This window comes from Zonotrichia leucophrys, unplaced genomic scaffold, assembly GCF_028769735.1.
Source record: "Zonotrichia leucophrys gambelii isolate GWCS_2022_RI unplaced genomic scaffold, RI_Zleu_2.0 Scaffold_73_224053, whole genome shotgun sequence".
Taxonomy (NCBI): domain Eukaryota; kingdom Metazoa; phylum Chordata; class Aves; order Passeriformes; family Passerellidae; genus Zonotrichia; species Zonotrichia leucophrys.
Window position 1 is genome coordinate 38,102 of NW_026992278.1, and position 22,276 is coordinate 60,377.

The 22,276-nt window shown below is 62.5% G+C and overlaps 1 protein-coding gene across 1 annotated transcript in view; it reads right to left on the reverse strand.

The window, feature by feature from the left end:
• Window positions 1–22,276, reverse strand: part of RYR1 (ryanodine receptor 1) — a 126,312-nt gene that overhangs the window by 10,442 nt on the left and 93,594 nt on the right. Inside the window, exons 75-96 of the mRNA XM_064737545.1 lie at window positions 22,162–22,221; window positions 20,568–20,702; window positions 19,633–19,745; window positions 19,128–19,224; window positions 17,866–17,972; window positions 16,960–17,011; window positions 16,546–16,626; window positions 16,016–16,115; window positions 15,844–15,923; window positions 14,056–14,132; window positions 12,801–12,874; window positions 10,888–10,905; window positions 9,139–9,219; window positions 8,951–9,039; window positions 7,921–8,049; window positions 6,904–7,008; window positions 6,045–6,126; window positions 4,203–5,518; window positions 3,519–3,589; window positions 2,904–3,069; window positions 2,341–2,427; window positions 1,391–1,624 (exon numbers count right to left, since the gene is read on the reverse strand). Coding sequence (XP_064593615.1) covers window positions 1,391–1,624; window positions 2,341–2,427; window positions 2,904–3,069; window positions 3,519–3,589; window positions 4,203–5,518; window positions 6,045–6,126; window positions 6,904–7,008; window positions 7,921–8,049; window positions 8,951–9,039; window positions 9,139–9,219; window positions 10,888–10,905; window positions 12,801–12,874; window positions 14,056–14,132; window positions 15,844–15,923; window positions 16,016–16,115; window positions 16,546–16,626; window positions 16,960–17,011; window positions 17,866–17,972; window positions 19,128–19,224; window positions 19,633–19,745; window positions 20,568–20,702; window positions 22,162–22,221 — 3,354 coding nt within the window. The remainder of the gene's footprint in view (window positions 1–1,390; window positions 1,625–2,340; window positions 2,428–2,903; window positions 3,070–3,518; window positions 3,590–4,202; window positions 5,519–6,044; window positions 6,127–6,903; window positions 7,009–7,920; window positions 8,050–8,950; window positions 9,040–9,138; window positions 9,220–10,887; window positions 10,906–12,800; window positions 12,875–14,055; window positions 14,133–15,843; window positions 15,924–16,015; window positions 16,116–16,545; window positions 16,627–16,959; window positions 17,012–17,865; window positions 17,973–19,127; window positions 19,225–19,632; window positions 19,746–20,567; window positions 20,703–22,161; window positions 22,222–22,276) is intronic.

Sequence of the window (22,276 nt, forward strand, 5' to 3'; positions counted from 1 at the left end):
TTTGGGGACACACAGAGGGATTTGGGGACACACACAGGGATTTGGGGACACACAGAGGGATTTGGGGACACACAGGGGGGTTTGGGGACACCGATGTGGGGTCACCTTGAGGCAGTTGTAGCCGATGATGCACAGGAAGGCCACCAGCGTGTGCGCCAGCCCCGCAGGGTTGGGGTGACACACAGGGGTTTGGGGATTTGGGGACACACAGGGGGGTTTGGGGACACACAGAGGGATTTGGGGACACACAGGGGGGTTTGGGGACACACAGAGGGATTTGGGGACACACAGGGGGGTTTGGGGACACCGATTTGGGGTCACCTTGAGGCAGTTGTAGCCAATGATGCACAGGAAGGCCACCAGCGAGTGCGCCAGCGCCAGCCCCGCAGGGTTGGGGACACACACAGGGATTTGGGGACACACACAGGGATTTGGGGACACAGACAGGGATTTGGGGACACACAGGGGGGTTTGGGGACACACACAGAGCTTTGGGGACACAGACAGAGGTTTGGGGACACACAGAGGGATTTGGGGACACACGGGGGGTCCCGGGGGTCACCTTGAGGCAGTTGTAGCCGATGATGCACAGGAAGGCCACCAGCGTGTGCGCCAGCGCCAGCCCCACAGGGTTGGTGACACACACACAGGGATGTGGGGACACACAGGGATTTGGGGACACACAGAGGGATTTGGGGACACACAGAGGGATTTGGGGACACCCCCAGGGGTTTGGGGACACTCGGGGGGTCACCTTGAGGCAGTTGTAGCCGATGATGCACAAGAAGGCCACCAGCATGTGCGCCGTGCAGGGTTGGGGTGACACACAGGGGTTTGGGGGACTTGGGGACACACACAGGGATTTGGGGACACACAGGGGGGTTTGGGGACACACAGAGGGATCTGGGGACACACAGAGGGATTTGGGGACACTCGGGGGGTCCCGGGGGTCACCTTGAGGCAGTTGTAGCCGATGATGCACAGGAAGGCCACCGGCGTGTGCGCCAGCGCCAGCCCCGCAGGGTTGGGGTGACACACAGGGGTGTGGGGATTTGGGGACACACACAGGGATTTGGGGACACACACAGGGATTTGGGGACACAGAGAGATTTGGGGACACACCCAGGGATTTGGGGACACACACGGGGATTTGGGGACACACAGAGGGATCTGGGGACACACACAGGGATTTGGGGACACCGATTTGGGGTCACCTTGAGGCAGTTGTAGCCGATGATGCACAGGAAGGCCACCAGCGTGTGCGCCAGCCCCGCAGGGTTGGGGTGACACACAGGGGTTTGGGGATTTGGGGACACAGACAGGGATTTGGGGACACACAGGGGAGTTTGGTGACGCCCCCAGGGGTTTGGGGACACCGATCTGGGGTCACCTTGAGGCAGTTGTAGCCGATGATGCACAGGAAGGCCACCAGCGTGTGCGCCAGCGCCAGCCCCCGCAGCGCCGGCCCCATGTAGCCCGTGCTCTCCTCCAGGAAATAATAAACCTCGGGCTCCTCGGGGACCCCCCCGGGGGGCTCCGCGCCCCCTGGGACCCCCCCGTCCTCCTCGGGGGCCACCCCGGAACCCTCGGGCTCCTCCGGGGCGCCCGGGGGGTGCTCGGACACCTGCGGGGACAGGGACAGGTCAGGGACACCCAATGGGGACAGGGACAGTGAGGGACACCCCCAATGGGGACAGGGACAGTGAGGGACACCCAATGGGGACAGGGACAGGGACAGGGACAGGGATGGGGACAATGAGGGACAGTGAGGGACACTCCCAATGGGGACAGGGACAGTGAGGGACACCCAGGGGGACAGGGGCAGGGACAGGGACAGGGATGGGGACAGTGAGGGACAGTGAGGGACACCCCCAATGGGGACAGGGACAGGTGAGGGACACCCCCAATGGGGACAGAGACAGTGAGGGACACCCCCAATGGGGACAGGGACAGGTCAGGGACACCCAATGGGGACAGGGACAAGGGGACAGGTGAGGGACACCCCCAATGGGGACAGGGACAGTGAGGGACACCCAGGGGGATGGGGACAGGGACAGGGATGGGGACAGTGAGGGACAGGTGAGGGACACCCAATGGGGACAGGCGAGGGACACCCCCAATGGGGACACAGGGAGCCCAACCCCCTTCCATGGGGGTCCCCAAGATGGGGTACCAGGCCCCCAAACCCCCTCTGTGGGGACAAAAGGATTTGGGGATTGTAGAAGAGGAGGATGAAGTTGATGGCGAAGGCCAGGAACAGCACCAGGAACCATAAACCCCCTCCCCAAATTCCACCCCCAGCCCCAGGACCCCCTAAACCCCCTCCCCAAATGCCCCCACCTTGTAGAAGAGGAGGATGAAGTTGATGGCGAAGGCCAGGAACAGCGCCAGGAAGCGCAGGTTGTAGAAATTCCTCGACAGGTAATTCTGGGGAGGGGGAGATGATCAACACAGGGACCCCCAGAGACCCCCGACCCCACCCAGAGACTCCTGACCCCCCCATTAACCCTCTATACCCCCCAAATTCCCACCCAGAGACCCCCAAACCCCCTCAGAGACCCCAAACCCCCCAAACTCCCCCCAGAGACCCCAAACCCCCAAAATTCAACCCAGAGACCCCCAAACCCCCCCAGAGACCCCAAAACCCAAAATTCCAACCAGAGACCCCAAACCCCCCCCAGAGACCCCCAAACCCCCCAAATCCCCCCAGAGACCCCCAAATTCCCCCAGAGACCCCCAAACCCCCCCAGAGACCCCCAAACCCCCAAAATTCCAACCAGAGACCCCCAAACCCCCCCAGAGACCCCAAACCCCGCCCAGAGACCCCAAACCCCCACTCAGAAACCCCCAAACCCCACACAGAGACCCCCAAACCCCCCCGAGACCCCGGCCCCTCCCCTTACCAGGAATTTCACCCTCTGCACCTCCAGCTCCCCCCAGAAGTCGAAGCCGCCCTCGCTGGGGGTCTCGCGCCGCCCCCCGGGCACCGATTTCAGCCTTTTTGGGGAGGGGGCTCGGGGCTCCGGCCCCTCCTCGGGGCCCTCCCCGCCCTTCTCGCCGTTCTCTGTGCTGGGGGACAGCGGCCGTGGCTGGAGACCCCTCCCCAAATTCCCCTCTCCCCTGGTTGTGGGTGGAGACCCCTCCCCAAATTCCCCTTTTCCTCCTGGTTGTGGCTGGAGACCCCTCCCCAAATTCCCTTTTTCCTCCTGGCTGTGGAGGCTCAGAGACCCCTCCCCAAATTGCCCAAATTTCCCCGGTTGTGGGTGGAGACCCCTCCCCAAATTCCCCCCTTTTCCCCCTGGCTGTGATTGGGGACCCCTCCCCAAATTCCCCCGGCTGTGGGTGGGGGGACTCAGGGACCCCTCCCCAAATTCCCCATTTCACCCCTGGTTTGGGGGACTCAGGGACCCCTCCCCAAATTCCCCCCTGGCTGTGGGTGAGGGGGCTCAGGGACCCCTCCTCAAATGGGTGGGGGGGCTCAGGGACCCCTCCCCAAATTCCCCCCCCCCCATCCTTACTCGGCTTTCTCGGTCTCGGCCGGGGGGGGCTCCTCCTCCTTCTGCCCCTCCCCCACCTGCTCCGCCATCTCCTGGGGGGGACAAAGGGGGGGGGTGATGGGGGGGACATCGCCCCCCTGGGACCCCCCAAAATCCCCCCAGAGACCCCCAAACCGCCACAGGACCCCCAAAATCCCCCAGGACCCCCCAAAATCCCCCTAGGGACCCCCCAAAGCACCACAGGAACCCCCAAAATCCCCCTCAGGACCCCCAGAGTGCCACAGGAACCCCCAAAACTCCCTCAGGGACCCCAAAACCCCCAGGGACACCCAAAGCATCACAGGAACCCCCAAAATCCCCCTCAGGAACCCTCAAATCACCAAAGGGACCCCCAAAATCCCCCCAGGGACCCCCCAAAGCATCACAGGAACCCCCAAAATCCCCCCCAGGGACCCCCAAAGTGTCATAGGAACCCCAAAACCCCCCATGGACCCCCAAAATCCCCCCAGCAGGAACCACCACAGGGACCCCCAAAATCTCTCCCCAGAAACCCCCAAAGCAGCACAAGAACCCCCAAAATCCCCCCCAGAGACCCCCAAAATCCCCCCTAGGGACCCCCAAAATCCCCCCTGGGGACCCCCAAAATCCCCCCCAGGGACCCCCAAACCACCACAGGACCCCCCCAGACCCCCTGTGCCCCCTTACCCCGATCTTCCTGCGCAGGATGGGGGTCCCCTCGGGCGTGGGGGGCTCAGCGCCGGGGGGCTCCCCGATATCCCCGAGCCCCCCGGGCGCGTCGGGAGCCGCCAGCCTGAAATGGGGCTCCTTGCGCGCCCCCGGCCCCGCCGGCGCCGCCGCCTTCGCCTCCCTCCTCCTCCTCTCCTCTTCCTCCTCCTCCTCCTCCTCCTCCTCGTCCCCCTCGGCGGGTGCTGCCTCCAGCTGCGCCTCGGGGGGCTGCTCGGGCTCGGGGGGCGCGGCCTCCCCTCCGCCCACCGCGTCCTGCGTGGGGTCGGGCATGGAGCCCAGCACCTCGATGACGCCCAGGCGCTGCGCCCCCTCCACCAGCCCCCCGCCAAAGAGGGAGCTCCAGGCCAGGCGCCCCACGGCCCCCAGCACCCCCAGCCCACCCAGGACGCCCCCCAAGGCCGCCCTGCCCACGCCCACGCCGGCCTCCCACGCCAGCTCCCGCCCCGACTTCTTGCGCAGCCTCCGGATCTTGCGGCGCCACGTCTGGGGCGAGCCCAAAATCCGCCGGAGCGCCCCCAAACCCGGCAGCAGCGCCGCCGCCGGGGCCTCGCCGGGCTCCTCTTCCTCCCTGTCCTCGTCCTCCTCCTCCTCCTCGTCGCGCGGCGCCTCCTCCTCGGAGATGCGCGAGGCGATCTGCATCTCGAAGATGGTGTCCTCGCAGAAGTTGACGAAGAGCTCCATCTTCTCGGCCTCGCCGCCCTCGTTGACCACGTCGAAGATGAACTGCCGCTTGGACTCCTTGACCTGCGGCATCTCCCACTGCGCCTTGTTGGCGCCGCTGATCTCGAAGTAGATGCGCTCGATGCGCCGCGCCGCCCCCATGATCTCGATGCGCCCCAGGAAGGGGCGGAAATAGTCCAGGATGCTCTCGGCCTGCTCCAGGAAGGTCTTGAGGCGCTGGTCGTGCGGCACGTGCTCCGACAGGTTGGTCAGCAGCACGGCCACGTTGAAGCCGATGTCGCGCGCCGGCTCCTGGAAGCGCTGGGCGAAGCTCTCGACGTCGATCATCTCGTTCTCGTCGGCCTCGGAGCACGAGAGCAGGAACTGGATCTCGTCGGGCTCGTACTGCTTCTGGCTGTCCATGGCCTTCTGGAAGTCCTTCTTGGAGATGAGCCCGCGCGGGTCGGTGACGAAGTGGCGGAAGGCGTCGGACGAGACGATGTCGCGCAGCTTCAGGAACATGTCGAAGAACTTGAGGATCATGGTGACGTTGCTGGAGGACTCCACCAGCATGTCCACCATCTGCCGGGCGATGGTGCCGTTCACCACGTTCCCTGAGGGGACACGGAGGTGTCACAGCCCTGAGGGTGGCACCCGGAGAGGTGGGGACACCCTGGAGGGTGTGGGGACATCTGGGTGGTCAGGGGACATCTTGGATGGTCAAGGGACACCTTGATGGTCAAGGGACACCTTGGGTGTCCAGGGGACAGCTTGAGTGGTCAAGGGACAGTTTGGGTGGTCAAGGGACATCCTGGGATCAGGGGACATCTTGGGATCAAGGGACACCTTGGGTGCTCGAAGGACACCAGGGTGATCAGGGGACACCTTGTATGGTCCAGGGACACCTGGGGAACATGGGGACACCTTGGATGGACACCTTGGATGGTCAGGAGACACCTTGGGTGTTCAGGGGACACCTTGGGTGGTAAAGGGACATCCTGGGATCAAGGGACACCTGGATGGTCAAGGGACACCCTGGGGACCTTGGGGACACCTTGGATGGACACGTTAGATGGTCAGGAGACACCTGGGTGGTCAGGGGACACCCTGGGGACACCCCAGGTGACCGTGCCCAGGTACCTTCGAGCAGGGACAGCAGCATCACCACCATGTCCTTCTGCAGGTCCAGCAGCTCCTTCAGCAGCCCCAGCTGGGACGAGTCCTGCGCGCCAGAGCTTCCAGTCAGCTCCCAGTAACTCCCAGTACATCCCAGTAACTCCCAGTGCCCTCCCAGTCACTCCCAGTAAGTCCCAGTACATCCCAGTAACTCCCAGTGCCCTCCCAGTAACTCCCAGTACATCCCAGTGACTCCCAGTACATCCCAGTCACCTCCCACTCAGCTCCCAGTAACTCCCAGTACATCCCAGTAACCTCCCAGTAACTCCCAGTACATCCCAGTAACCTCCCAGTACATCCCAGTTACCACCCAGTAACTCCCAGTACATCCCAGTGCCCTCCCAGTCACTCCCAGTAACTCCCAGAGCTCCCAGTACATCCCAGTTACCACCCAGTAACTCCCAGTACATCCCAGTCACCTCCCAGTCACTCCCAGTAACTCCTAGTGCTCCCAGTACATCCCAGTCACCTCCCAGTACACCCCAGTCACCTCCCAGTACAACTGGGGTGTACTGGGAGATGCGGTCCCACTCACCTCCCAGTGCTCTCCCAGTACATCCCAGTGCTCTCCCAGTACATCCCAGTCACCTCCCAGTGCTCCCAGTGCCCTCCCAGTTACTCCCAGTACATCCCAGTGCCCCCAATCCCCTCCAAATCCCCTCCCAGTGCTCCCAGTGCCCTCCCAGTGCTCCCAGTACATCCCAGTGCCCCCAATCCCCTCCAAATCCCCTCCCAGTGCCCTCCCAGTGCTCCCAGTACACCCCAGTGCCCTCCCAGTGCTCCCAGTGCCCTCCCAGTGCTCCCAGTTCACTCCAGTGCCCACCTGTGCCAGTTTCTTCATCATGTGAGCGAAGACGTGCAGGAAGCCGACGACGGCGTCCCAGAGGCGGCTGTGGGCCAGGCTCTGCTGGTTCCCCGTGCAGGGGCCCTGGGGACGGACAGGGGACACTGGGGACACTGGGGGGACAGGGGGACACTGGGGGGACAGGGGACACTGGGGACACTGGGGGGACACTGGGAGGACAGGGGACACTGGGGGCACTGGGGGGACTGGGGGACACTGAGGGGAGAGGGGGACACTGGGAGGGACAGGGGGACACTGGGGACACTGGGGACACCGGGAGGGACCCCTGAGAGCCCCTGGGACACTGGGGGGACACTGGGGGGACACTGGGAGCACTGGGAGGGCACTGGGAGCACTGGGAGTTACTGGGAGGTGAGTGGGAGGGACTGGGAGGGATAGGGAGCGACGCCCCAGAGCACTGGGAGGGACCCCTGAGGGGACAGGGGGAGGGACCCCCCAGAGTCACTGGAATTTGGGGGGCTTGGGGGGGGGATCTCAGGGCAGTGTGGGGGGGCTCAGGGGAATTTGAGGGATCCCAGGTGGGTATGGGGGGTCCCAGGTGTGTTTGGGGTATCTCAGGTGTGTTTGGGGGGTCCCAGGTGTGTTTTGGGGGGTCCCAGGTGGGTCTGGGGTCTCACCTGGATGTACTCGGTGAGGCTGTTGAACACCTGCTTGGCCACGGCCATGGGGGATTTGGGGGGTCCCAGGTGCATTTGGGGATTTGGGGGGTTCCAGGTGTGTTTGGGGTATCTCAGGTGGGTTTGGGGGTCCCAGGTGTGTTTGGGGGTCCCAGGTGTGTCTGGGGGGTCCCAGGTGGGTTTGGGGTCTCACCTGGATGTACTCGGTGAGGCTGTTGAACACCTGCTTGGCCACGGCCATGGGGGGTTTGGGGGTCCCAGGTGATTTTTGGGGGTCCCAGGTGTGTTTGGGGTATCTCAGGTGGGTTTGGGGGGCCCAGGTGTGTTTGGGGGGTCCCAGGTGGGTCTGGGGTCTCACCTGGATGTACTCGGTGAGGCTGTTGAACACCTGCTTGGCCACGGCCATGGCCTTGGAGAAATTCCTCTTGCCCTGCTCGTCAATGACGTCCTTGCCCGAGTAGTACCAGTAGAAGTCACTGATGGACTCCTGGGGACATTGGGGACAGTGAGGGGACATTGGGGACAGTGAGGGGACACGGCACTGGGGACAGTCACTGATGGACTCCTGGGGACGTTGGGGACATTGGTGACACAGGGCTCTGGACAGTCACTGATGGCTCCTGGGGACATTGGGGACAGTGAGGGACACGGGGCTGGGGACAGTCACTGATGGACTCCTGGGGACATTGGGGACATTGGGGACAGTGAGGGGACATTGGGGACAATCACTGATGGACTCCTGGGGACATTGGGGACAGTGAGGGGACATTGGGGACAGTGAGGAGACATTGGGGACATTGGGGACACGGGGCTGGGGACAGTCACTGATGGACTCCTGGGGACATTGGGGACATTGGGGACAGTGAGGGGACATTGGGGACAATCACTGATGGACTCCTGGGGACATTGGGGACAGTGAGGAGACATTGGGGACATTGGTGACACAGGGCTGGGGACAGTCACTGATGGACTCCTGGGGACACTGGGGACAGTGAGGAGACATTGGGGACAGTGAGGGGACATTGGGGACACGGGGGACACTGGGGACAGTCACTGATGGACTCCTGGGGACGTTGGGGACAGTGAGGGGACATTGGGGACAGCGAGGGGACACTGGGGACACAGTGACACAGGGCTGGTGGCTCTGGGGACACTGGGGACAGTGAGGGGACATTGGGGACACTGGGGACATTGGGGACAGTCACTGATGGACTCCTGGGGACATTGGGGACAGTGAGGAGACATTGGGGACATTGGGGACACAGGGCTGGTGGCTCTGGGGACACTGGGGACAGTGAGAGGACATTGGGGACACAGTGACACAGGGCTGGTGGCTCTGGGGACACTGGGGACACCAGGGCCCAGGTGTGTGTGTGTGTGTGTGTCACCTGCAGGCGCAGCAGGTAATCCACGGTGCAGATGATGATGTTGATGGTGGTCGTGTTCCCCGTCTGCGTCCTCAGGTAGTTCTGGAAGTCTGGGGGGGACATTGGGGACACCCCGGGGTCACCTCGGTGTCACCTCGGTGTCACCTGGGTCCCCTCGTGTCCCCAGGGGTGTCCCCAGGTGTCCCCACCGTTGTTGTGGCCCTCGCAGAGCAGCTGCAGCAGCCGGAACAGGTCCTGGGTGAATTCATCATCCGACATCACCTTCTCCCCTGGGGGGACACGAGAGGGGACACGGGGACAGCGGGGTCACCGGGGGCACGGCTGGCACGGGGACACCAGAGAGTGGCACGGGGACACACCCCAGGGGCACGGGGACAATCTGAGGTGGCACAGGGACACCGAGATGGCACCAGGACACCAGAGAGTGGCACGGGGACACACCCCAGTGGCACGGGGACACTCTGGCGTGACAGGGACACCAGAGAGTGGCACGGGGACAATCTGAGGTGGCACAGGGACACCACAGAGTGGCATGGGGACACCCTGGCATGACAGGGACACCAGAGAGTGGCACAAGGACACCCCAGGGTGGCACAGGGACACCCCGAGATGGCACAGGGACACCAGAGAGTGGCACGGGGACACCTTGGCATGACGGGGACACACCAGAGAGTGGCACAGGGACAATCCGAGGTGGCACATGGACACTCTGGCCTGACAGGGACACTAAGATGGCACCAGGACACCAGAGAGTGGCACCACGACACCCCAGGGTGGCACAGGGACACCCTGAGATCGCACAGGGACACCAGAGAGTGGCACAGGGACAATTTGAGGTGGCACGGGGTCACCCCGAGAAGGCACCAGGACACCAGAGAGTGGCACAGGGACACCAGAGTGGCACAGGGACAAGCAAGGTGGCACAGGGACAGCATAGGGGACATTGGGGTGGCACAGGGACATGCTGGGGTGGCACGGGGACAAGCAGGGTGACATTGGGATGGTGGGGGTTAGCAGGGAGGGGACACGCAGGGGACAAGCAGGGACATGGGGACAGGGCCACCCTCCCCAGCCCCATGGAGCCTTTAGGGACCCCAACCCTGTGTCCCCTATGGCCCTGAGACCACCTAGAGACCCCCAGCCCCCTTAAACCCCCTATGGCCCCAGTAATCCCCTATAGCCCCCAGCCCCAAATCCCCCACAGCCCTGAGAATCCCCTATAGCCCCCAGCCCCAAATCCCTCAATAATCCCCTATAGCCCCCAGCCCCAAATCCCTCAATAATCCCCTATAGCCCCCAGCCCCAAATCCCTCAATAATCCTCTATAGCCCCCAGCCTCAAATCCTCCATAACCCCAGTAATCCCCTATAGCCCCCAGCCCCAAATCCCCCACAGCCCTGAGAATCCCCTATAGCCCCCAGCCCCAAATCCCTCAATAATCCTCTATAGCCCCCAGCCCCAAATCCTCCATAACCCCAGTAATCCTCTATAGCCCCCATCCCCAAATCCCCCATAGCCCTATTCCCATCACGCCCCCAATAATCCCCAGTAGCCCCCAGCCCCAAATCCCCCATAGCCCCCTTACAACCCCCAATAATCCTCTATAGCCCCCAGCCCCAAATCCCCCACAGTCCCCAATAATCGCCCTATAGCCCCCAGCCCCAATCCCCCAATAATCCCCTATAGCCCCCAGTCCCAAATCCTTCACAGCCTCCTTACAACCCCCAATAATCCTCTATAGCCCCCAGCCCCAAATCCCACATAGCCCCCCCTGGGCCCCATAATAGCCCCCCAGCCCTATAGCCCCCCTGTTCCACCCCATATTGACTGTTCTCCCAGCTCATGGACCCCACAGCCCCCCCAGCCCCATAACTGACCCCATAGCCCCCCAAAGCCCCCCCTGGTCCTATAGCCCCCCTGTCCCACCCCATATTTACCGTTCTCCCGGCTGATGACTGCCAGCGGAGCCGGGGGGAGAGAAGAGACAGTGAGCGGGGGGCGGGGGGAATTTGGGGGTCCGGGGAAAGATTTGGGGTGAGGGGTTATTAGGGTTTGGGGGATTTAGGGGTCCAGGGGGGATTTAGGGGATCCAGGGGAGGATTTAGGGTTCCAGGGTGGAATTGGGGGACCAGGGAAAGATTTGGGGTGAGGGGCATTAGGGGGATTTAGGGGATCCAGGGGGGATTTAGGGATCCAGGGGGGATTTAGGGATCCAGGAGGGAAATTTGGGGATCCAGGGGGGGAATTGGGGTGGGGGGAATTAGGGGTAGGGGGATTTGGGGATCCAGGGGGGATTTAGGGGATCCAGAGGGGAAATTGGGGTAGGGGGAATTAGGGTTGGAGGGATTTAGGGATCATGGGGGGATTGAGGGGATCCAGGGGGAATTTGGGATCCAGGGGTGGAATTGGGGTGGGGGGAATTAGGGGTGGGGGATTTAGGGGATCCAGGGGGATTTAGGGGATCCAGGGGAGATTGGGGTGGGGGAATTAGGGGTAGGGGGATTTGGGGATCCAGGGGGGATTTAGGGGATCCAGGGGAGAATTGGGGTAGGGGGAATTAGGGTTTGGGGGATTTAGGGGATCCAGGGGGGATTTAGGGTTTGGGGGGATGACAAACAAAGGGGGGGGAATTGGGGTGGGGGGGCATTAGATTTTGGGCTTTTTTAGGGGAGAAACTGGGGGGAATTAGGGTGGGGGGCATAAAATGTTGGGGGTGTTTAGGAGAGAAATTTGGGGGAATTAGGGGAGGAACTGGGGGGCACTAGGGGTGGGGGTGGGCATTAGATTTTGGGGGTGTTTAGGGGAGAAATTGGGGAACATTCAGGGTGGGGGGGCATTGGGGTTTGGGAGGTTTTAGGATAGGAACTGGGGGCCATTAGGGGTTGGGGGGACATTAAATTTTGGGGGAGTTTTAGGAGAGAAATTGGGGGTCATTAGGAGTGGGGGGAGGATTAGATTTTGGGGTGTTTCAGGGGAAGAATTGGGGTGTTTCAGGGTAGGAATTGAGGGGCATTAGAGGTGGGGTGCATTAGATTTTGGGGTGTTTTAGAGGAAGAATTGGGGGACTTTAGGATAGGAATTGGGGGCATTAGGGGTGGGGGGGCATTGAGGTTTGGGGGAATTAGGGGAGGATTTGGGGGGGCTTTAGGATAGGAATTGGGGGATATTAGAGGTGGGGGGGCATTAGATTTTGGGGTGTTTCAGGGTAGGAGTTTTGGGTGGGGGGGCATTAGATTTTGGGGTGTTTCAGGGTAGGAACTTTGGGTGGGGGGCATTAGATTTTGGGGTGTTTTAGAGGAAGAATTGGGGGACTTTAGGATAGGAACTGGGGGCATTAGGGGTGGGGGGGCATTAGATTTTGGGGGGCTTTAGGGATGGGGGGGCATTAGATTTTGGGGTGTTTCAGGGGAAGAATTGGGGTGTTTCAGGGTAGGAATTGGGGGACATTAGGGGTGGGGGGGCATTAGATTTTGGGGTGTTTCAGGGTAGGAGTTTTGGGTGGGGGGGCATTAGATTTTGGGGTGTTTTAGGGGTGGGGGGGCATTAGATTTTGGGGTGTTTCAGGGTAGGAACTTTGGGTGGGGGGCATTAGATTTTGGGGTGTTTTAGGGGTGGGGGGGCATTAGATTTTGGGGTGGTTTAGGGGTGAAATTGGGGTGGGGGGGCATTAGATTTTGGGGTGTTTCGGGGTCAGGGAGCCACATCTCAGCAGGTGTTGGGGGGTCGGAGCAGCGCAGGGATTTTTGGGGTGCAGAATGGGGGGGCCCCCTCAATCCCAGCCCGCCCCACCCCTCCGGGGGTCCCTTTTTGGGGGGGGGGGTCCCTTTGGGGGTCCCGGCCCCCCACTCACTGGTGCCCTCCTCGGTGACCATGCCCAGCCCCTCGGCCTTGTTCTGCCGCTCGAAGGCGTTCAGGTCCAGGACACTGCAGGGAGGGGGGGAACCCAAAAATGGGGGTCAGGGGACCCCAAAAATGGCACAGACCCACCTGGGGGGTCCTGCTGATCTGGGGGACCCCAACAGCCGGGGGGGACCCCAAAAATGGGGGTCAGGGGGACCCCAAAAATGGCACAGACCCGCCCGGGGGGGTCCTGCTGATCTGGGGGACCTCAAAACCCCGGGGGGGACCCCAAAAATGGGGGTCAGGGGGACCCCAAAACCAGACACACCTGGGGGGGGGTCATGCTGATCTGGGGGATCCCAATAGCCCAGGGAAACCCCAAAATCACGGCAGGGGGACCCCAAAAATGGCACAGACCCGCCCGGGGGGTCCTGCTGATCTGGGGGACCCCAAAACCCCGGGGGGACCCCAATATCCCTGGGGAACCCCAAATCCCATGGGGGGAACCCAATAGCCTGGGGAAACCCCAATATCCTGGGGGACCCCAAAAACCTGAGGGGGACCCCAATTCCCACAGAAGGATCCCAATTCCGACTGGGGGACCCCAATAGCCTGGGGAGGACCCCAATTCCCACGGGGGGACCCCAATATCCCGAAGGGGATCCCAATTTCCCCAGAGTGACCCCAATTCCAACTGAGTGACCCCACTTCTAACTGGGGGTCCCCCAATTCCCACTGGGTGATTTCAATTCCCTCAGGGTGACCCCAATTCCTTTGAAGTGACCCCAATTCCCCCAAAGTGACCCCAATTCCCACAGGGGGACCCCAATTCCCACAGGAGGGACCCCAGTTTCTCTGAAGTGATCCTAATTCTAACTGGGGGTCCCCCAATTTCCCCAAAGTGTACCCCAATTTCCCCAGAGTGACCCCAATTCCCACAGGGTGACCCCAATTTCCCCAGAATGACCCCAGTTCCCCCAGGGTGACCCCAATTCCTTTGAAGTGACCCCAATTCCCCCAAAGTGACCCCAATTCCTTTGAGGTGACCCCAATTCCCCCAGAGTGACCCCAATTCCCACTGGAGTGACCCCAATTCCTTTGAGGTGACCCCAATTCCCCCCAGAGTGACCCCAATTCCTTTGAAGTGACCCCCAATTTCCCCAGGGTGACCCCAATTCCTTTGAGGTGACCCCAATTCCGTTGAGGTGACCCCAGTTCCCCCAGGGTGACCCCGTTTCCCACGGGGGGTCCCCGTTTTCCCGCACCTGCAGGTTTGCATCAGCGCCTGCACGCTCTGGAAGAAGCCGACCTCGCGCTTGGACTTGAGGTACTCCAGCATCTTCTGTGGGGACATTGAGGGGACACAGGGGACATTGGGGACACTGAGGGACACTGGGGACACTGAGGGGACATTGGGGACATTGGGGACACTGAGGGGACATGGACATTGGGGGACATTGGGGACACTGAGGGGACATTGGGGACACTGGGGACACTGAGGGGACACAGGGGACATTGGGGACACTGAGGGGACATTGGGGACATTGGGGGACACTGGGGACATTGGGGACACTGGGGGGACACTGGGGGACACGTGAGGGACATGGGGGACACTGGGGGACAGCAGGGGACACTGAGGGGACATGGAGGGACACTGAGGGACATTGGGGACACTGAGGGGACCTGGAGGACACAAGGGACAGCAGGGGACAGCTGGGGACACACAGGGGACACTGGGGACACATAGAGTGATACAGGGGACACACAGGTGACACAGGAGGGGACACAGTTGGGGACGCAGGGGTGGCACACAGGGGACAGCTGGGGACACACAGGTGACAGGAGGGGACACAGAGTGACACAGGAGGGGACATTGGGGACATTGGGAACACACAGGGGACACAGAGAGTGACACAGGAGGGGACATTGGGGACGCAGGGGTGGCACACAGGTGACACAGGGGACACACAGGTGACACAGGAGGGGACATTGGGGATGCAGGGGTGGCACACAGGTGACACAGGGGACATTGGGGACGCAGGGGTGGCACACAGGTGACACAGGGAACACACAGGTGACACAGGGGACACACAGGTGACAGGAGGGCACACAGGTGACACAGGTGACACGGTTGGGGACGCAGGAGTGGCACACAGGTGACACAGGGGACATTGGGGACACACAGGTGACACGGTTGGGGACGCAGGGGTGGCACACAGGTGACACAGGGGACACACAGGTGACACAGGTGACATTGGGGACGCAGGGGTGGCACACAGGTGACACAGGGGACACACAGGTGACAGGAGGGGACATTGGGAACACTCAGGTGACACAGGGGACACACAGGTGACAGGAGGGGACACACACAGTGACACAGGAGGGGACATTGGGGACATTGGGAACACACAGGTGACACAGGGGACACACAGGTGACACAGGAGGGGACATTGGGGATGCAGGGGTGGCACACAGGTGACACAGGGGACACGGTTGGGGACGCAGGGGTGGCACACAGGTGACACAGTAAGGCAGACAGGTGACACAGGGGACACACAGAGTGACACAGGATGGGACATTGGGGCCGCAGGGGTGGCACACAGGTGACACAGGTGACACAGCTGGGGACGCAGGGGTGGCACACAGGTGACACAGGGGACATTGGGGACACACAGGTGACACGGTTGGGGACGCAGGGGTGGCACACAGGTGACACAGGGGACACACAGGTGACACAGGTGACACGGTTGGGGACGCAGGAGTGGCACACAGGTGACACAGGGGACACACAGGTGACAGGAGGGGACATTGGGAACACTCAGGTGACACAGGGGACACACAGGTGACAGGAGGGGACACACACAGTGACACAGGAGGGGACATTGGGGACATTGGGAACACACAGGTGACACAGGGGACACACAGAGTGACACAGGAGGGGACACTGGGGACGCAGGGGTGGCACACAGGTGACACAGGGGACACGGCTGGGGACGCAGGGGTGGCACACAGGTGACACAGGTGACACGGTTGGGGACGCAGGGGTGGCACACCTGCTGCACGTCGGCGTTGCCCCCGTTGAGGATGGAGATGCCCAACTTGAGCGTGGAGGAGACCATGGCCCCCCGCTCACCTGGGGACAGAACGGTGACACCGCGGTCACCAAGGGGTCACCGTGGGGTCACCGTGGGGTCACCGTGGGGTCATCACAGGGTCACCACTCACCCTTGCAGGCGCTGATCATCTGCAGCACCATCTCGGCCGCTCCCCGCGTGTGCAGCCGGGCCTGCTGCGACAGCAGCTTCTGCTTCTCCATCTCCTTCTCCTGGGGGTCACACAGGGGTCACAGGGGTCAGAGAGGGGTCACTGGGGTCATGGAGGTCAGGAGGGGTCACAGGGGTCAGGAGGGGTCACAGGGATTTGGGGGGTCATGGGGGTCACAGCAGCTTCTGCTTCTCCATCTCCTTCTCCTAAGGGTCACAGAGGGGTCACAGGGGTCAGGGAGGGGTCACGGAGGTCAAGAAGGGTCACAGGGGTCAGGAGGGGTCACAGGGATTTGGGGGGTCATGGGGGTCACAGGGGTCAGGGGGTCACAGCAGCTTCTGCTTCTCCATCTCCTTCTCCTGGGGACATTGGGGACATCACAGAGGTCACAGGGGTCATGGAGGTCATGGGGGGTCACAGGGATTTGGGGGGTCACAGGGGTCAGGAGGGGTCACAGGGGGGGTCAGGGGGTTTTTGGGGTCTCCCCCCACCTCAAAGGAATCCTCGGCTTCTTCCTCTTCCTTCTCCTCTTCCTCCTTCTCTTCCTCCTCCCCCTCCTCGATGTGGCAGCTCTGGGGAATTGGGAACGGGGGGGGAGAGCCCCAAATTAGGAACCCTCACCCCCCGAAAACCAACCTGGGGGGGCCCAAAATCCCCAGTTCAGGGGTCCCCCCGTTTTTGGGGTGATCCATTTTTAGGGTGCCCCAATTTTCAGGTGCCCCCGGTTTTGGGGTGTCCCCGTTTTTGGGGAGCCCGGGTTTTGGGGTCTCCGAGGTTTTGGGATCCCCACAGTTTAGAGGTCCCCCCATATTTGGGGTGCCCCAGTTTTGGAGTGCCCCATTTTTGGAGTGCCCCATTTTTGGGGTGCCCCCGTTTTTGGGGTGCCCTGTTTTTGGGGTGCCCACCTTGGCCATGATGCCGGCGTAGGCCATGTACAGGTGATCCTGCTCCAGGTGGCTGCGGGGTGAGGAGGGGACACAGGTTGGGGACAGGGGGGGACACCCTGGACCCCCCAAAAGGGGACCCAGGTGACCCCAAGGGGGGGTTTGAGCTCCCCCCACCCTGAGGAGCCAAACCGGGATTTGGGGTGCCCAGGGTGGGGATTTGGGGTCTCCTCTGTGGGGTTTTGGGGTGCCCACAGTGGGATTTGGGGTCTCACCCAATGGGATTTGGGATGCCCATGGTGGATTTGGGGTTCTCCTCTGTGGGGTTTTGGGGTCCTTGCAGGGGATTTGGGGTCCCCCCTCAGGGATTTTGGGTCCCCAGTGTGATTTGGGGTCCTCTCAGGGAGTTGAGGTCTCTGAGGGATTTGGGGTCCCCCCAGATTTTGGTGTCCCCACAGGGATTTGGGGTCCCCTGCAGGATTTGGGGTCTCTGAGGGAGATTTGGGATCCCCATTGGGTTTTGGGGTCCCCAGTGTGACTGGGTGTCCCCACAGGGATTTGGGGTTCCCAGTGGGATTTAGGGTCCCCAGCTGAGTTTGGGATCCCTGCAGGATTTGGGGTCCCCCCGGGTTTTGGGGTCTCTGTGGGATTTCGCGTCCCCACAGGGATTGGTGTCCCCACAAGGATTTGGGGTCCCCACTGGGGTTTGGGGTCCCCTCAGGATTTGGGGTCGCCCCTCAAGATTTGGGGTCCCTGGTGTGATTTGGGATCCCTGCAGGAATCTGGGGTCCCCCCTCAGGGATTTGGTTTCCCCTCAGGATTTGGGATCTCTGCAGGATTTGGGGTCTCCTCTGCGGGGTTTTGGGGTCCGCAGTGTGATTTGGGGTCCCCTGGGGTTTCGGGGTCCCCCTGTGGGCTGGGGGTCACCTCTGCTCGGTGAGCGCGGTGCGGCTGAAGTGCAGGATCAGCTGGTGCAGCGGGTCCGGCCGCGCCTCCGCCTCTTCCTCCTCCTCCTCCTCCTCCCGCCCCGACTTCTGCGCCCACAAACCCCCAACCCCGTCAGGGGGGGCTCGGGGGGTCCCCAAACCTCCAGGGGTGTCCCCAAACCCCAAAGGTGTCCCCAAACCACAAAGGTGTCCCCAAATCCCAAAGGTGTCCCCAAATCCCCCAGGGGTGTCCCCAAACCCCAACGGTGTCCCCAAACCCCTAATGAATGTCCCCAAACCGTGGGAATGTCCCCAAACCTGTGGGAGTGTCCCCAAACCCCCCAGGGGTGTCCCCAAACCTCCAGGGGGTGTCCCCAAACCTCCTGGCAATGTCCCCAAACCCCAAAGGTGTCCCCAAACCTCTTGGCAATGTCCCCAAACCCCAACAGGTGTCCCCAAACCCCCCAAAGGTGTCCCCAAACCCCCCAGGGTGTCCTCAAACCCCAATGCATGTCCCCCAAAGCCCAGAAATGTCCCCAAACCCCAACAGGTGTCCCCAAACCTCCTGGCAATGTCCCCAAACCCCAAAGGTGTCCCCAAACCCCCCAGAGGTGTCCCCAAACCCCAAAGGTGTCCCCAAACCCCCCAGGGGTGTCCTCAAACCCCAATGCATGTCCCCAAAGCCCAGAGATGTCCCCAAACCCCAACAGGTGTCCCCAAACCCCAATGGATGTCCCCAAACCTCGACAGATGTCCCGAGACCCAGGGGATGTCCCCAACCCCCTGGGAATCCCCCTGGGGATGTCCCCAAACCCCAATGGATGCCCCCAAACCCCCGGGGATGTCCCCAAACCCCCCAGGGATGTCCCCAAACCCCAGGGATGTCCCCAAGCCCCAGGGGCGTCCCTGAATGCCCCAGGAATGTCCCCAAACCCCAATGGATGTCCCCAAGGCCCAGGTCAGGGGGGTCTCAGGATGTTCCCAAACCCCAGGGATGTCCCCAAGCCCAGGGGTGTCCCCAAACCCCCCAGGGATGTCCCCAAACCCCCGGCGATGTCCCCAACCCCCCAGGGGTGTCCCCAAGCCCCCAGGGGCATCCCCAAACCTGCAGGGATGCCCCCAAACCCCAGGGATGTCCCCAAGCCCAGGGGTGTCCCCAAACCCCCCAGGGATGTCCCCAAAGCCCCCAGGGATGTTCCCAAACCCCAGGGATGTCCCCAAACCCCAACAGGTGTCCCCAAACCCAGGGCTGTCCCCTCTCACCGAGAGGTCGTCGATCATTCGGTCCTCGAAGGGCGGCTGCTCCCGGGCCAGCCACGAGAGCCGGTAGGACTCGAGGAACATGTTACAGGCCCGGTGCCTGGGGACACGGCTGTCACCTGTGTGCCAGCCTGGCACTGCCACCTGTGCCAGCCTGGCATCACCTGTGCCCACCTGGCACCACCCGGCATCACCTGTGCCCGGCAGGACTCGAGGAACATGTTACAGGCCGGTGCCTGGGGACACGCCTGTCACCTGTGTGCCAGCCTGGCACTGCCACCTGTGCCCACCTGGCATCACCTGTGCCCACCTGGGGGCCCACCCATCCCCACCTGGAGGGTGCCAGGTGGCATCCAGGGCTCCCAGGTGTCACCTGGAGGGTGCCAAGTGTCACCCAGGGGGTTACAGGTATAACTCCTGGGGTCCCAGGTGTCACCCAGGGGGTGCCAGGTGTCCCCCAGTGCCCCCCAATCCCCTCCCAGTGCCCCCCAGTGCCCGCAGTGCCCACCTGGGCAGGTTGTACAGGGGCGTCATGCGGAAGCAGGCGACGACGGCGCGGCGGCGCTGCTTGGACAGGAGCTTGTGCCACACGGCCTTCTTGGACTTGTAGGGGTGCTCTGTCTGTGGGGGGGCACCGGGGTCACCCCCAAATCCCCTGGGCACCCCCAAAATCCCTGGGACCCCCCCAAACAACCCCCAGAGCACCCAAAGGGCACAGAGCACCCCAAGCTTGTGCCACACGGCCACCTTGGGCTTGTAGGGCTGCTCTGTCTGTGGGGGGGTCACTGGGGTCACCCGGGGTCACCTGGGCACCCCCAAACCCCCCTGGGCACCCCTGAACCCCCCTGGGCACCCCCAAAATCCCTGGGTGCCACTGAGCACCCCTGGGATCCCCCAGAGCACCCAAAGGGCACAGAGCGCCCCAAGCTTGTGCCACACGGCCACCTTGGGCTTGTAGGGCTGCTCTGTCTGTGGGGGGCGTCACTGGGGTCACCTGGGCACCCCCAAATCCCCCTGGGCACCCCCAAAATCCCTGGGTGCCACTGAGCACCCCTGGGACCCCCCAAACCAGCCCCAAAACACCCAAAGGGCACCCAAAGGGTACCCACAGAGCACCCCAAGCTTGTGCCACACGGCCTTCTTGGGCTTGTAGGGCTGCTCTGTCTGTGGGGGGGGCACCGGGGTCACCTGGGGTCACCTGGGCACCCCCAAACCCCCTGGGCACCCCCAAACCCCCCTGGGCACCCCCAAAATCCCTGGGTGCCACTGAACACCCCTGGGATCCCCCAGAGCACCCAAAGGGCACCCACAGAGCACCCCAAGCTTGTGCCACACGGCCACCTTGGGCTTGTAGGGCTGCTCTGTCTGTGGGGGGGTCACTGGGGTCACCTGGGCACCCCCAAACCCCCCTGGGCACCCCCTGAGCCCCCCAAGCCCCCAGACCTGCTCGAGGTGGTAGAGCACGGCCGACACCTCCTGCACCCTGCGCACGACCTGCTCGGGGCTGTCGGGGTCCTCGTCCCGCCCGGCCTGGCGCACCAGGGCCATCTGCCAGCGGGCCGAGCCCGTGTTCTCCACCTGGGGACATTGGGGACATTCATTGGGGACATTGATTGGGGACATCAGCACCAGGGCCATCTGCCAGCGGGCCGAGCCCGTGTTCTCCACCTGGGGACATTGGGGACATCATTGGGGACATTGGGGACATTGGGGACATCAGCACCAGGGCCATCTGCCAGCGGGCCGAGCCCGTGTTCTCCACCTGGGGACATTGGGGACATTGATTGGGGACATTGATTGGGGACATTGGGGACATCAGCACCAGGGCCATCTGCCAGCGGGCCGAGCCCGTGTTCTCCACCTGGGGACATTGGGGACATCATTGGGGACATTGGGGACATTGGGGACATTGGGGACATCATTGGGACATCAGCACCAGGGCCATCTGCCAGCGCGCCGAGCCTGTGTTCTCAACCTGGGGACATTGGGGACATCATTGGGGACATTGGGGACATCATTGGGACATCAGCACCAGGCCATCTGCCAGCGGGCTGAACCCGTGTTCTCCACCTGGGGACATTGGGGACATTGACTGGGGACATTGATTGGGGACATCAGCACCAGGGCCATCTGCCAGCGGGCCGAGCCCGTGTTCTCCACCTGGGGACATTGGGGACATCATTGGGGACATCAGCACCAGGGCCATCTGCCAGCAGGCCGAGCCCGTGTTCTCCACCTGGGGACATTGGGGACATCATAGGGACATTGATTGGGGACATTGGGGACATCATTGGGGACATTGGGGACATCAGCACCAGGGCCATCTGCCAGCGGGCCGAGCCCGTGTTCTCCACCTGGGGACATTGGGGACATTGATTGGGGACATCATTGGGGACATCAGCACCAGGGCCATCTGCCAGCGGGCTGAGCCCGTGTTCTCCACCTGGGGACATTGGGGACATTCATTGGGGACATTGGGGACATTGGGGACATCAGCACCAGGGCCATCTGCCAGCAGGCCGAGCCCGTGTTCTCCACCTGGGGACATTGGGGACATCAGCACCAGGGCCATCTGCCAGCGGGCCGAGCCCGTGTTCTCCACCTGGGGACATTGGGGACATTGGGGACATCAGCACCAGGGCCATCTGCCAGCGGGCCGAGCCCGTGTTCTCCACCTGGGGACATTGGGGACATTGGGGACATCACTGGGGACATTGGGGACATCAGCACCAGGGCCATCTGCCAGCGCGCCAAGCCCGTGTTCTCCACCTGGGGACATTGGGGACATCACTGGGACATTGGGGGGCACAAGGGGCTCCTGGGGACACAGTGACACCAGGGACACAGTGACACAGGGTGGGGACACAGTGACATTGGAGACAAGGTGACACAGGTGACACAGTAACACAGGGGACACAGGTGACACAGGGGACACAGTGACACAGGGGACACAGTGACACAGGGGACACAGTGACACAGTGACACAGGTGACACAGGGGACACAGTGACACAGTGACACGGGGCCGTGCCAGCTCACCTTGTCCTGCAGGTGCAGGTTGTTGTGCAGGAACTCCCGAACCTCCTCGTCCGTGTCTTTCTGCAGGGGGGGACACACAGGGGACAATCAGCAAGGGTCCCCAAACCCTTGGAGG